Source organism: Culex quinquefasciatus, chromosome 2, assembly GCF_015732765.1.
Source record: "Culex quinquefasciatus strain JHB chromosome 2, VPISU_Cqui_1.0_pri_paternal, whole genome shotgun sequence".
Classification (NCBI taxonomy): domain Eukaryota; kingdom Metazoa; phylum Arthropoda; class Insecta; order Diptera; family Culicidae; genus Culex; species Culex quinquefasciatus.
The window spans coordinates 147,680,552-147,694,523 of record NC_051862.1 but is presented as its reverse complement, the minus strand read 5'-3'; the positions used below and the strand labels follow the sequence as shown (position 1 = coordinate 147,694,523).

The 13,972-nt window shown below is 37.4% G+C and overlaps 1 protein-coding gene across 3 annotated transcripts in view; it reads right to left on the bottom strand.

Annotated features, from left to right (window-relative positions):
- Positions 1-13,972, bottom strand: part of LOC6043014 (protein real-time) — a 67,216-nt gene that overhangs the window by 2,448 nt on the left and 50,796 nt on the right. For 2 of the 3 annotated variants that reach the window (XM_038252835.1, XM_038252836.1), the window contains 5 exons: positions 13,111-13,369; positions 12,924-13,045; positions 12,574-12,648; positions 6,153-6,423; positions 5,989-6,089 (listed from right to left, as the gene is read on the bottom strand). In XM_038252835.1, coding sequence (XP_038108763.1) covers positions 5,989-6,089; positions 6,153-6,423; positions 12,574-12,648; positions 12,924-13,045; positions 13,111-13,369 — 828 coding nt within the window. The remainder of the gene's footprint in view (positions 1-5,988; positions 6,090-6,152; positions 6,424-12,573; positions 12,649-12,923; positions 13,046-13,110; positions 13,370-13,972) is intronic. The other variant, XM_038252838.1, reaches the window with a different exon arrangement.

Below are 13,972 nucleotides of genomic sequence, written 5' to 3'. Positions count from 1 at the left end.
AAACAGTCTTTTATTTACTAGTACCAATATCTCAAAAACTAATTGTCCTAGTTTTGAATGTTATTTTTTGAATAATATTAAATAAATAATATTTTTTTAAATTTCTTCGAGTGAAATATTTTTTCAAAAAACTTTTCCTTTATTAAAAAAATCTCAAATCAGCGGCAAAATTCGTGTCAAATGTCCATATTTTCTATGGCTAATTTTTTTTATACAAAACTTTTTTTTAATAAAAAAAATCGTATTATCCGTTTCTCTCAATAAGTACACGCCGCGCTCCATTGTAGATTGTGCCGTAGACATTGTTGTCAACGATTTTCTGCACTTTTAGTGCAATAAAAAACATACCTGGCAACAATGTCAAGCGATTCGAAGAAGAAGATCAACATAAACAAAACAAAAACAAACAATTTGCAGCGCGCATTTGCCGCAACTGCGGCGTTCTGAGGCTGGTTTGCCGCGAGTCTTTCTGGGAAATACGTGCAATAACTTGGTGGCAAAGTTGGAGTCCACATTTTTCTATGGCTCAATAGTTACAGTTTTTTGTCCTCTAAAACATCAAAAAATTTCAAAAATTTAAAAATTATGATGGAATTTTTGTGAAAAAAAAAAATGCAGATTAAGCTTAACTTTAGGAATTATGGGCATGCGCTACAAGGGGAACCATACTAAAACTTGATCGGAGAACTTTTTGAAAAACGTACCCATCCGAATATACAGTAGGGACTTTTATGCCAAATATCAGCTCATTTGGTTAACTGGCTGCCCGCATCAGGGTTAAAATTTACATGGGAATTACTATGGGAAATTGGAACTTTTTATTTTTGTTTTGTTTCAGGGAAAATCGTTGAGTCCGGAAACATCGGTTTGTTCACCGATGCGCCAGCTCTAAGTACAACGAATCCATGTGCTCTCTTCGGGAAAAGTGTTCTCCAGACCATTCCCCTTAGGCTTGACCATACCAAAAGTTGGCGCGTGGTTTTTCCAGACCTGTAGGAGCGTTTGAACAAAAAGTTCCAATTTCCCATAGTAATTCCCATTTAAACTTTAACCCTGATGCGCGCAGCCTGTTTACAACCAAATGAGCTGATATTTGGCATGAAAGTCCCTATAGGCATGCCCTACAAGGGTAACCATACTAAAACTTGATCGGAGAACTTTTTGAAAAACGTACCCACCCTACTGTATATTTAACAAACATTTCATTTATAAATCTAGAGTTTTTTTTATTGAAAAGGACATATCCAAAAAAAACTCTGAAAATGTTTTTTAAAGATTTGTTTTGTTTAGACAGCTTTTTGTCTTAATTTTTGTGTTGTATTGATTTATTTTCAAATACTTATATTTAATTCTAGATAATTAAAACTTTTTGTACAAAGACATTGTGAATATTTAAACCTTTATTTTTTATTGTTTTAACTAAATTTATTTGAAAAATAAAAAGCTTTTAAAAGCCATTTAAAAAAAAAGTAAAATGTGTAAATTTCAACAAAATAACTCTAAAAATAATAATTTGTTAATTCTAATTCTAAATTCTATTACTACGCAACGCATCATTTAAAATGTTTGACCTCCCTCCTTCCCCTGTTATAACAAAATTTCTACGCAAATTAAAAAAAAATGTATGGAGCCTTCACCTGTGTTAGGTAATAAAAGAACGATTCCTCATAACTCCGCGTCGTTCAACCGTAGTGCGTCCATCCCGGGAATTTCCGGGACAAAAATTCCGGCATTTTTTAAAAACCGGGAATTCCCGAATCCCAGGAAGAAATTCAGATTTGGTTGTGGAAATTGATCAACAGTTGTATACTTAGTAATCGATAAGATTTTAAAACATTAAAATTTGTATTCGGCATATATCAGGACTAATTTGGCTTACTAGGGAAAATTGATATTTTTTTAGTTTACAGATCTGCAAAATGCTTTGTGCCTTCAATATTTTCTATTGAATTTTATTTATTTGAAAAAAAAGACTTCAATAAATAAAGAATAAAGAATAAAGAAAATCAAGACAGCAGTTTAAGCTATTTTTTTGGAATGATGTTCTGTATGTTTTGATTGATATTGGTTGCAACAGTTGCAAAACATCCAGTACCTACTCAGACTGCAGTCCCGATTATCCCAAGTTGGCGGTAGTGACTTAAAGATAATTTTTAAAGTATGTTTTGAATATAGAACATAAAATTTTTAACTTATCCAAAGTGTTACATTGTCTGGTATAATTTTATATCTTGTTGTTTTAGACAGTTTCAATGAAATTGTTTAAACTTTTGTGTCATGTTATATTATTTTCATAATGTATTAAAAATTGTGATTCATTTAATTCCAAAGCACATCAAAGAACAATTTTTTTAATGTGTTTGGGACCATCCATAAACCACGTGGACACTTAAGGGGGGGGGGGGGTGTATGGTGATTGTCCACGATCCATACAAAAAAGTTTTTTTGTATGGACAATTGTCTACGATGGGGGTAACAGATCCCCAAAAAGTGTCCACGTGGTTTATGAATGGTCCCTTTTAAACTATCTAAAGACTGCTGTTTTTGTTCAGATTGAAGTGTAGCTTATCATCAATTAACAGTTTTGAGCTAATTCTATGATTTAAACTAGAAAAACATAACAAATATAATAAAAACATAGATTTTATGACTGCTTCAAAAATTTCTCGGGATCCCGAGAAATCCCAGGATTCATTAAATATTTTTCCCGTTTCCCGGAAAATTCAAAACCTGGGAAAATTGGACGCCCTATATCAACCGATCTGCATTACGTAATAAAAGAACGCTCCCTTAGTTTTCATGCTTTCAATTCTCTTTAAAAATATTGTTTTCAACATTCTGCAAAAAAATCTATATTTTGAACTTTAAAATTTGGCGCAAAAGTCGTTGAAAAGTTATTTTTAAAACCTGTTAATTAGCCTGGACAAAACAAAATGCTCCGATTTAAAATTATATTATATCACGAGGAGATGGTAACAGCTTGGAAAGGTTTTTGATATTACAGTCATCCCACATATTCGGAACGGTTTCCAGATCGGCCAATGTTCAAAAAATCATAGCAAATCGATAATTGAACTTAATGATTCGCTTTTAACTTCATTTGAAAGCTTTTCTTGCGATATTTCGAATGCTGTATCGAACATCTGCAAATTTTAACTGTTATATGAAGATTTTGAAGAATAACTTTGACCCATGAAATCCACAAATTCGGAACAATTTTTTCTTACGAATGTAAACAAACTTTGGATCTCTCCAGGAGTACATATTTATTAACAAATAATGACTTCACACACTGAAACCAATAAAACTCAAGCTTAGTGATGTTTTATACATGGTTTGATAACATTTTTTGTGAAAATATCAGTAAAATTCAGGTGTTCCACAATTGTGGGAGGCACAATAACATCCCACAATTATGAAACAGGCCATTTAGAGGCAGTGTTTTGCTGCTCTGGGCAAAATAGTCTTGGAATGAAGTTTTTTGTTCAAAAAGTACTACTTTTACTAGTGAAATAGCAAGATAATGTCCAAATGAAGGTTCTAAAAATAGTAAGTTCGACAGAAAAGCTACTTTTGGCATCCTATTGACAAATTATCATAAAAGTGTTCCGAATTTGTGGGTATTCCTAATATGTGGGATGACTGTATCTATACGTTATTGGTAGGGTTAGTGAATTTTCACGATTTCACGGACAGCGTGAAATTCGTGAAATTTGAAGATTTCCGTGAAATTCCGTGAAATTTGTCAATTTTCTCAAATAAATTCTTTAAAATAATTACAAAATCAATATTTCATTCATTAATGACTTTTTAAGTAAATTTCAGTGATCCCCGTGCACCGCGTTCAACCGCGTTCTCTGTTTTCTGTACTCGATCAAACACCAGCACCGCGTGTGCACGCGTACAAGCAAACCTAAACTCTGCCGTGTACAGTCTGTACGCGCACACGAACCTCGAGTTTAAAACCGAACCTTACACCCCGGGTACAAACCCCGTGCAAGCCGACGACGCAGAAAAGAGACAAAAATAGTTCCCTCACGCTCCCTCTGCTGTAAAGCGGTGTTTCATTCTCCGCTGCAGTCACACTACAGTGTTTGCCACAGAGAGAGTGAGAAGCAGTCATTTTTTCGTCTCTTTACACGCACTTCGCTCGCACGGCGTTGTACCCGAGGTGTGCACCCCGTGTTTACACCGCGTGTAAACATGAGTGCGCCGTGCGGGGAGAACTCGAACATGGCAGCCTGGTGTGTTTGAGGTTCATCTGTACTTAAAACTTGTACGGCGTGTACGGCGTGCGCGCGTTTTGGGAAGACTGGTAAATTTTATTAGTTTTCAATTGAAAAGTGTGATATGAACCATTTGAAAAATTGTTAGTAAAACCTACATTAACATAAAATTGATAGAACATTTACTAAGAAGTGAATGCAGCGAAAACATAAATGATGTTAACAAAAATCAGTGAAAGAAAAAAAAATACGCATTTTTTTATAAATTCTGTTTTTTTAACCAAAGCTTGTTAAATTTTATTTTGTGTTATTTTTTTTTAATTTTTTTTAGAAATCAATTAATAGCAAACATTTTTGTAAAAGTAACATCAAGTGGAAAAAGTCGTCTTTCCCTTTTCCTTTGGTCAATGATTTAACCGGAGGAGCGAAAAAAATAGATTGAAAAATTGAATTTCATCTCAGTAAAGAAAAATATTGAGTAAATAGATTGCTATCTACTAGATAATCTAAAAAAATTCATCAATGTTACTAAGGAAACTAACTCAATTAAGCAATATTTCGATTGTTTATTTATTTATTCCAAGCACTTCAGACATCTGTCTTTTCTGTTCACGGCATGACCAGTAAAAACATTTTAATCATTATTTAATTTGATATTTGAAACATATAATTTTATAAGAAATTAAAAGAGTCCTGCTTGGTTAATTCAACATTAAATTAATATTTATTTGTTTTTTTTTTATCTTTAAAGGTACCTTTTAAGAACAATTCACCTGTTTAATTTTCACGATATTAGATTATTTGCGTGAATGGCTCCCGTGGAAATAAAAAAAATGCTTGTTTCCTGTTCGATTTTTAAGAACCTTTTGAAGATTTCGTTACAGATTAAATTATTTTTGCCTATTGATTTTAAATTAAGTTTTTGAAAAGTGAGATGAAAACTCATAAAATATTTTCAACTGGGCAAAATGTCGCAAAAAAAGATATTTTAATTGTTAGATTATTTTGTTGAATTTGGATTTGATATGAAATTCAGTAAAACGTAAAGGATAAAATAGTAGCAAATCAGCGAAAACTGTTTAGCTATACTAATAGCTCAATAAATGGCTTTACGTGGATTGTCACGTTCAAATAAAGTTATGTTTTTAAAGGTTATTGAAAACAAGCATGAAAAGTAGTTTCTGAGATAAATATTTTAATATTTTTCACGTTCCGCGAAATTTCCGTGAAATTTGGTGTTTTGAAATTAAGGTCCCCGTGAAATTTGCAATTTTTGAGCGTGAAAAATCACTAAGCCTAGTTATTGGAATGGTCACTGACTTGTAAAATTGATGTTGAGGATAAATTAATAACATTCTTTGTTGCTTTAACAGAATTTGTTATTGATATAGGTATTATTAATTTTGTTATTCCCAAATTGGGGCCTCTAGTTAAAATTTCAGCCGGTTAGAAAGAAAACAGATTTTTCTCAAGCAGTTTAATTGAGAATTATCCAGTTCCGAACGAAACGCTCAAATCTGTGCAACTGGTATTCTTGGCTGGAGGACCCATTTTCAATACTTTTTTGGACAATGTTATATAATTTAAAATTTGGGCAACTTTATTTTTTCCGGGCTAGTACACACATACAGATTGAACGTTTGGCTTCTCTTAACCTGTGTTGTTTTATTCTCAAGGACGTAAAATATTTTAATAAGATTGTTTTGATTACATTGATAAACAATAAAGAAGTTTGGAAAATTTAGAACCAAACAAAACTCACCTGAACTCCCTCTTTCGGTCTGCATTTCACTTTGTCTTCCAGTTTGGTATAGCTCACACCTTCCTTGAACTCTGGCGCGTCAAACACGGATGAGAAAGAATCTGAAAAAAAAAACACAGAATGTTTTCAATCAAACCCAGCATCACCCTTATCCTCCAACTCACCGTTTGAGACCTGCTCAAACTGCTTGTCCGTCCGGTACAGCGCAAACAGCAGATCGTTCCGCAGCACGTCAAAGTCCCACGTCAGCACGGAGCGTGGGTCCGCGTTCCGGATGAGCAGCTCGAATATCTGGCCCGGCTTGAGATCGACCGATTTGTACAGGCCGTGGTGATCGTGTGGCTGTGCCATTCCGCCGTGTCCGCCGCCCTCGACGTCTATCGATTCGGACTTGTACAGGTGCTTCGGGATGAGGCCACCCTCGTGAATCAGGGTCTGGAAATGCATTGGTTGAGAATAAGGCATTTGTTTCTACGTAACAGCTCAAGGAAGTTTAGCAATAAGGAGTGAATTGATATCAATTTTAATAAGCGATAGTTTGCTGATGGTGTTGTTGTATGTTGGGTGGCCGTTGAAACTATGCACTTTTTGTGTTTTGCTTCCAATTCCGAGACAGTGAGGAAAGAGTGACGAAACATATTTAAATGCACTTGAAATGCTTAGACTAGTGGATTTGTGATGAATGGTAAAAGCAGCGAAAATTTTGGTTTGCTTTTGATGGAGATTTTGGGATTTTATAGAATGTCGTTGTCATGAAAAAGCTAACATCTCGATTATCCGCAGTTCTCACAAAATTTAGCTTCGAATTAATGAACCACTGGATTAAAAATGCAAAAATAATCAAATGGCCGAAATCTCAGAGAAATTGGTCATCATAGATTTTCTGGTCGATTTTGGAAAAAAAAATCTGAAATTATGCCAAACAATATTACAAACATCACTTTTAGATGCTAAAACAAATCATAACTTTGCATTCACAAATACTTGACACATTTCATGATAAAGCGCATTCTTTTAAAATTATAGGCTTAAATGCGGGATATTTTTCGAACAATGTTCAGTTTGCTCATGAAAGAAAAGCATGATTTTGGAAAGGTGAGAAAAAATCCTAAAATTATCTTCTTTTGACTAAAGGTGCACTTTATCAAAACAAAACAAAACTCTTTTCGATTGCAAAATTGATTTTACATCTAGAAACGAATTATTGTAATGTTTTTTTGTTCAGATCTTCTGGCAATCATCAGTTTGTTTGATTGCATGAGCGCCGTGAAGCCTACCTCAATTTTTTCTGCAGGATCTGCAATTGCTGCCAGAAGCGAGTGAAGAAAAAGTTGAAATTTTGCAGCGGCGATGTTATTGCAGCGGCGATGTTATAAACTCTGTAACATTGTTAATAGTGGACGAATTTTCTCGCACTCTTCGGAAAGCTGTTCTCTCAGGGTGACCACTCAAATCCCATTTTGAAACTCCCAACTTTTTCCCGACTTGTCCAGAAACTCAATGAATTGCCATTTATTATCTAAAGAATGACTTAAAACAACACAATAAGTTTTTGAAATAAAAAACCGGATGCTCAACAATACTTCAAATATTAATGTTTATTTTTGAGATTGGCAAACGTATAGCTTTTGATACTTTCAACACTAAATGGCAAAAAGTTAAAGACTAATGAATTTAAAATTTAAATTCGATTTTTTGTCAAAGAACGCTCAAAACATGACCAATGTTATTCCATATATTTTTTAAAAATTTAGAAAAATATCCAGGAAATCGATTAAAGCTTTTGAAAGCTCCTTTTCTAATCAGAATTTTATTGCATTCACTCAGTCGCCAGCCAGCGACAAGTTAAGACGTGTTTTGCTCGTGTTGTCATCTCGCGTGCTTGGAAGTTTTTGACAGATGGAGGTGGAGGAGTCCTCCGAGGAGTAAGATTTTCGTCCCATCCGCGGGAATCGGAAGCGGAAGAAGTCCAGCGAGGTCACTGGAATCGGCATCGAAGGAGAAAAAGTTGAGAAGACCCTGCTCAACAACAACAAGTTCAGCCCACTAGCGGATAACAAAAACAACAACAATGCCAGCCCAGCAGGAGGAGGGGACGCCCCGGCGGTTCCACCACCCGGCCAGTCGGCAGGTAAACAAAAGCAACCACCTTTGGTGGTGAAGAACACCACGGATTTTTACATGCTCGTGGCGATAGTGGAAAGTTGTAAATTAGATTTACAAACTAACCCGATTTAGAACCAAGGTGACCTGCTTCTCTGTCAAAGATTTTGACAAGTTGCAAGAATTCTACACCCACGATCGGCGGAGCGAACGAAATCATCGGGTGGTTCTTCGTGGTTTTCCTGATGAACTGAAACCGGACGAGGTCAAGTACCTTCTGAAGAGGGATCTCAAGTAGGACGCGCTGGAGGTGCATATCATCAAGCGGAAGGAAGTTCCGGCGTTTACGCCGGCGGAGTTTCCTCCGCTGCAAGGCGCAGCTCCGGACGGAAAATCCAAGGATCGCCCTCGTCCCGTAGGAAGCAGCCAAGGTGGCCCCCGAGACGGTGGAGCCACGGAGAAGGAAGCCGGGGAGGTGCTCTACAGTTCTGCTGAGCTGTGGGGCATTTTCTCCGAGTACATCGGCAGGTTCAAGACCTGTAAGACCCGCTTGGACCAAGTAACCCTCGTCAGTTACATGATTTCCAAGTATGGAATTTAGGGAGTTTTGACATAGGACTATGTCTCTACTTACTATATTGGGGGGCCAGATCAGAAATTCGATCCAAAGCGTCACATTTAAGCGTTAAAAAAGGGGACATTTTGAACGCTTATATCTTTTTTCCATGTAAATCAATACAGACGGTTGGACCACCAATCGAAAGAGGAAGACTTCAGCTATTGTTTAACTACATAGATAGTTTGACTAAACATAGTTAAAGCACTTAAAACATGCAATCAAAATGAGTAATTTTTCAGTACAAATCGGACAGATGACCAATCAGAGCGAGCGTATGCATTCGAGACCGCGCCCCTTTTGTGCCGTTCTCCGGCTCTGCCGCTATTTAAGCAGAAAATTTCGCAAAAGCAAGTCACTTTGGAACGAGTACTCGAACTGTGCACGTCGGGCCGGCGCGGAGCAGCAGCAGCAGCAGCGGCCAATAGAAGAAGATGACCAGCAACCAGAAGGAAGAACCACCAGCAGCAGAAGGAGGAAATTCGAGCGAAGCGGACCGCGTTGAAGCCACTATGATGCGGCGGTTCTCATGAAAAATTACGAATTGGTGGTGGAAAAAACCTGGAGTGGCCGGTACCCTCGAAGTAGGTTCCCCCGGGGCCTGGGGGAACTTTTACAGAACCATACGAGTTGTGGCAATATGGGTATCAAAATTCATGGTTTTTGATACTGAACATAATAATGGCCATTTCGACAGTAGTGGCCACAACCTGGAGTGGCCGGTACCCTCAAAGAAGGTTCCCCCGGGGCCTGGGGGGACATTTACAGAACCATACGAGTTGTGGCAATATGGGTATCAAAATTCATGGTTTTTGATACTGTACATGAAAATTGACATTCCGAGAGTAGTGGCCACAACCTGCCACCCCCGGGGCCTGGGGGAACTTTTACAGAACCATACGAGTTGTGGCAATATGGGTATCAAAATTCATGGTTTTTGATACTGAACATAATAATGGCCATTTCGACAGTAGTGGCCACAACCTGGAGTGGCCGGTGCCCTCAAAGAAGGTTCCCCCGGGGCTTGGGGGGACATTTACAGAAACATACGAGTTGTGGCAATATGGGTATCAAAATTCATGGTTTTGATACTGAACATAATAATGGCCATTTCGACATTTCGACAGTAGTGGCCACAACCTGGAGTGGCCGGTGCCCTCAAAAGGTTCCCCGGGGCCTGGGGGGACATTTACAGAACCATACGAGTTGTGGCAATATGGGTATCAAAATTCATGATTTTTGATACTGAACATGATAATGGCCATTTCGACAGTGGTGGCCACAACCTGGAGTGGCCGCTGCCCTCAAAGAAGGTTCCCCCGGGGCCTGGGAGGACATTTACAGAACGAGTTGTTGCAATATGGGTATCAAAATTCATGATTTTTGATACTGTACATGAAAATTGACATTCCGAGAGTAGTGGCCACAACCTGGAGTGGCCGGTGATCTCAAAGCAGGTTCCCCCGGGGCCTCGAGGGTCTTTTACAGAACCATACGAGTTGTGGCAATATGGGTATCAAAATTCATGGTTTTTGATACTGAACATGAAAATTGACATTTCGACAGTAGTGGCCACAACCTGGAGTTGCCGGTGCCCTCATGGAAGGTTCACCTTGGGAGAACATTTATGACAATTTTGCCGACAAATCTATGAAACAAAATAAAATAATCTTATTCCAGATTTCACTAGCAATCCAACAACACATTCAAATTGTTTGGTCCTATGTCTTTCGGTTATGTCTCTGACATACCATCTTGAACTTTTTTTGTTATTATATATTGTTTTACTGATCCTCGGTCCCAACCTGGTCACAGCACCTAAAAGGACCTAATAAAAATTATTTTTTTTTCAATGGAGTTTCCTGAGATTCCATGTTTTACCACTTATTTAATAAAAAATGTTTGAAGAGACTAATTATTTAAACACATTTGCAATAATCTTTAATAAAAATTTGTTTGATTTTCTTTTTTGCAATTTCAATATTTTTTCATGCTTTCAAAACGAAAATCAATTTTTCCATTTTTTTTTTAGAACTAACAACGATTGGATTTTATTCAATATTTAAGTTTTCCGATAACTGAAAATCTTCTTCAAAAAATCAAGGGAAATATTTGAAATGACTTAATGAATATAGTTGAACAAATAAACATATTTGCAACGCAAAAAAAAAAAAAAAAACTATTGCCAAACTGGAATCTTTTTCCTGCTACTCAATCAAAAACACAGTGAAAGTGAAAAAGAATCATAACTTTACGCTGGCCATAAATATTAAAATTAGACTCTACTTTTGTATTAGTTTTTTTTATCCTTGTTGTTGTTTCATGTTAAATGTTTCCTCTTGTTTGATAAACTAAAATTGACAAAAAAATTCATAGAAAATATTACGAAAGTTTGTGTCAAACGCATCCACTATATATTAGAATTTTTGATTTCGTAAATAACCTGTTGGTTCTCAAATAGTTTGACATATCGAAAATAATCTTAAATTTCAAGTAAGTCACTTAAAAAGAATAACATTAATTATTGAGTGAATTTAATTTGAAAATTGCACAACATATTACAAAACTATTATTTTTTTTTAAATTCAATATTGAAAATAATTTTCAAATAAATGCTTGGGTTTCTTTACTTTTCCCGACCTTTCGATAAAAAATCACAAATTACCGACTTTTTCTCGATTTTTTAGGATTTTCGCAAATTTCCGACTTGGGTGGCCACCCTGTTCTCTGGAACACGGACTATGAGTTCACGAGTTTTTTTTAAATTAACCCGATTTGGTACACCCCAATTTAAGTATTTATAGATTCAAGGGCAAAATTTATTGTTTGTGCCAAAAGTTAAGAAATAATTTCATTATTTTCTTAAACACATTTTTTTTTGTAATTTTGGAATAAATTTTACACGAACCGAAAGTATTTTTCAAATTTTGTTATATCACTCAAACTCAAAGTAGGGGAAATTCTCGTATGTTTGGCAGGTTAAGCACTCGCTCCTAACACCATCCAATTTGCTGATTTTCACTATTTAAACAACTAACTTTGCAAAATTTTTGATGGAAACTTGCTTGCTTACTTCTAATTGAGCTATTTATTGCTCGATTTCAGTTGAAAACGCTTTTAATTAGCTTTAATTGAATGTCAAAGTTCTGACCTGCCAACATTAGAGGCACGCTGGAATAAGATGCTGTTCCCCTACTGGTTTTCTCCATCAAAATAAGTTCCCAGAACTTTTTGCTGAAGACGCATAGTGCTGTATGTTCAATTTTACCCATTTCACCAAATTCACAAAAGTCAAAAAATCAAAACAAACCGAAATTACCGAGGGGTTGGTGGATGCAAAAATCGTGTTAAATAAATAAAAATCTCTATTTTCAAACTTTGCATCGGTGATCCCCTCGTAATTTTTCGTTCAGCCCAAGGAACTCCCATGCCAAATTTGAGCCAAATCGGAGTACTTTTGAAGCGGATCCTGTTTTTTTACGTTGAATCGCTGATATAGATCCAGTTTAGAACATTGCAAAATAAACCAACAATAAGTAACAATATCGACTTTGTAATTAATTTTATTCACATTCCTTAGGAACAGGTAATCGTTACTTCCTCTCTTTATCAATCGCCCGTCTGTTTGACGATCCCTTTCCGTGCCGATAAATGAAGCTATCAACTAAACCGAATGCGGTACTGGATGACACTATTGTAAGTAATGCATAAAACGAGCAATTAGCAGTTAAGAGAGAGAGACAGAGCGCACGTGTGAGCTTGGTGTGTGTATTCGAGTGTGTAGTATGATAGAGCGCGATAGCCAAATTGTAGTTGATTAGCAGGTGAGAGCTTTTTGGGAAGCGTTTTGTTGTTATTATTCTTACACAGTGGCACGCGCTCAGAAAGCAGCGAGTAAAGAGCTTGGATGGGACCGGTTCCGCCACCGTGGGAATCGTCGGCTGTTTTCACCATCCATCACCACCACCACCACCAACATCATCATTTCATTTGCGAACAATGTCATTACACACAGAAAACCGAGAGATAGAGAGATAGAGAGGCACGTGCCAGAGATGAGTTTATTTGAGTTTAAGAAATTTTTACACACGCACACGTTAAAGAAAAATTGAGAAATTAGTTTAAATAGCGTTGGGAGGAGTTATTCAAGTCGGAGAAGCAATTCTTCACTGTACAAATTTAATTAGATGCATTCGAAGGGTTGATTTGGACTTACGCTGCAAGCTCCACCCAGAAATTTGGGGATTCTATCCTTTGGGAGGTACTGCTCGAGGCCACCTTCGGTGTGCAAGCAGTCCGGACCTCCGAAGAACAAAAACTTGGACCGGGTATTTTCATCTGAAATGAACAAACACAACCAATCAGCAACCGACACCGAAACTAGCTTCCCACAACACTCGCACCGATGAACGCACTGACGATGGTCCACAGCACGGGGAAGACCCGCGGAGCCCGCACGATCAGCACCCGGCCCATCGTCTCCGGGTAGTTCTTCTCGACGGTTTCGATGATGCGGAGCAGCGCTTTGACGCCCGGCCGCCACAGGTGCCGCATCGAAAGCCCGTCCAGGTCCACCAGCAGGCACCAGTTCCAGATGGGCTTCTCGAACAGCTTTGTCGCCTCCTTCATCAGCTTGAGTCCTTCCTCGCAAATGTGTAGTGTCTAAAAGGAGAGAGAAAAAAAAGGATGTTAGTGGGTTAAGTTATTCAGCAGAAGCTCAGTTCCCACGTGAAGTATGGAGCAGTGGTGGAAGGTTAATCACTGTGACTGTAAGTAATATGAGCGGCCACTATATTCAACCTGCGGGGGTAATCGCATTTCACAGGGGAGTGATTGACCGCAAAATTGTAGCCCGTCGAGGTGATTTAAATTGACACAGTTTGCGTTCTTATCGCGGTTTCAGATGTCGACGTCGCGTGCGACTCGATGATCAGTGCTTTGAGTGATTATTTTTTTAATTAGGATCTGTGTAATTCTTACCGTGAAGCAGATCATTCTATGAAATAGCATAAGATTTTTTTAAACATTTCTTTTTTGTCGAGGGCAAATTTTTCAAAATAATTACAGGTCCCAGACAGGTAAAAAACTTCGATGTTATTCATACCAAAATCTACGCATGGTTTGACCTACACGCCACTGATGTCAACCTTCTGCAACTCAACCTCGCCTCTAGGCGGGCTTCGATATTTTTCAACAACTTTTTTATCTTTAAAGAGCATTTTTGACCCACTTCCGTAAGTCCCCGAGCTTTGGGGTCTTCAGAGC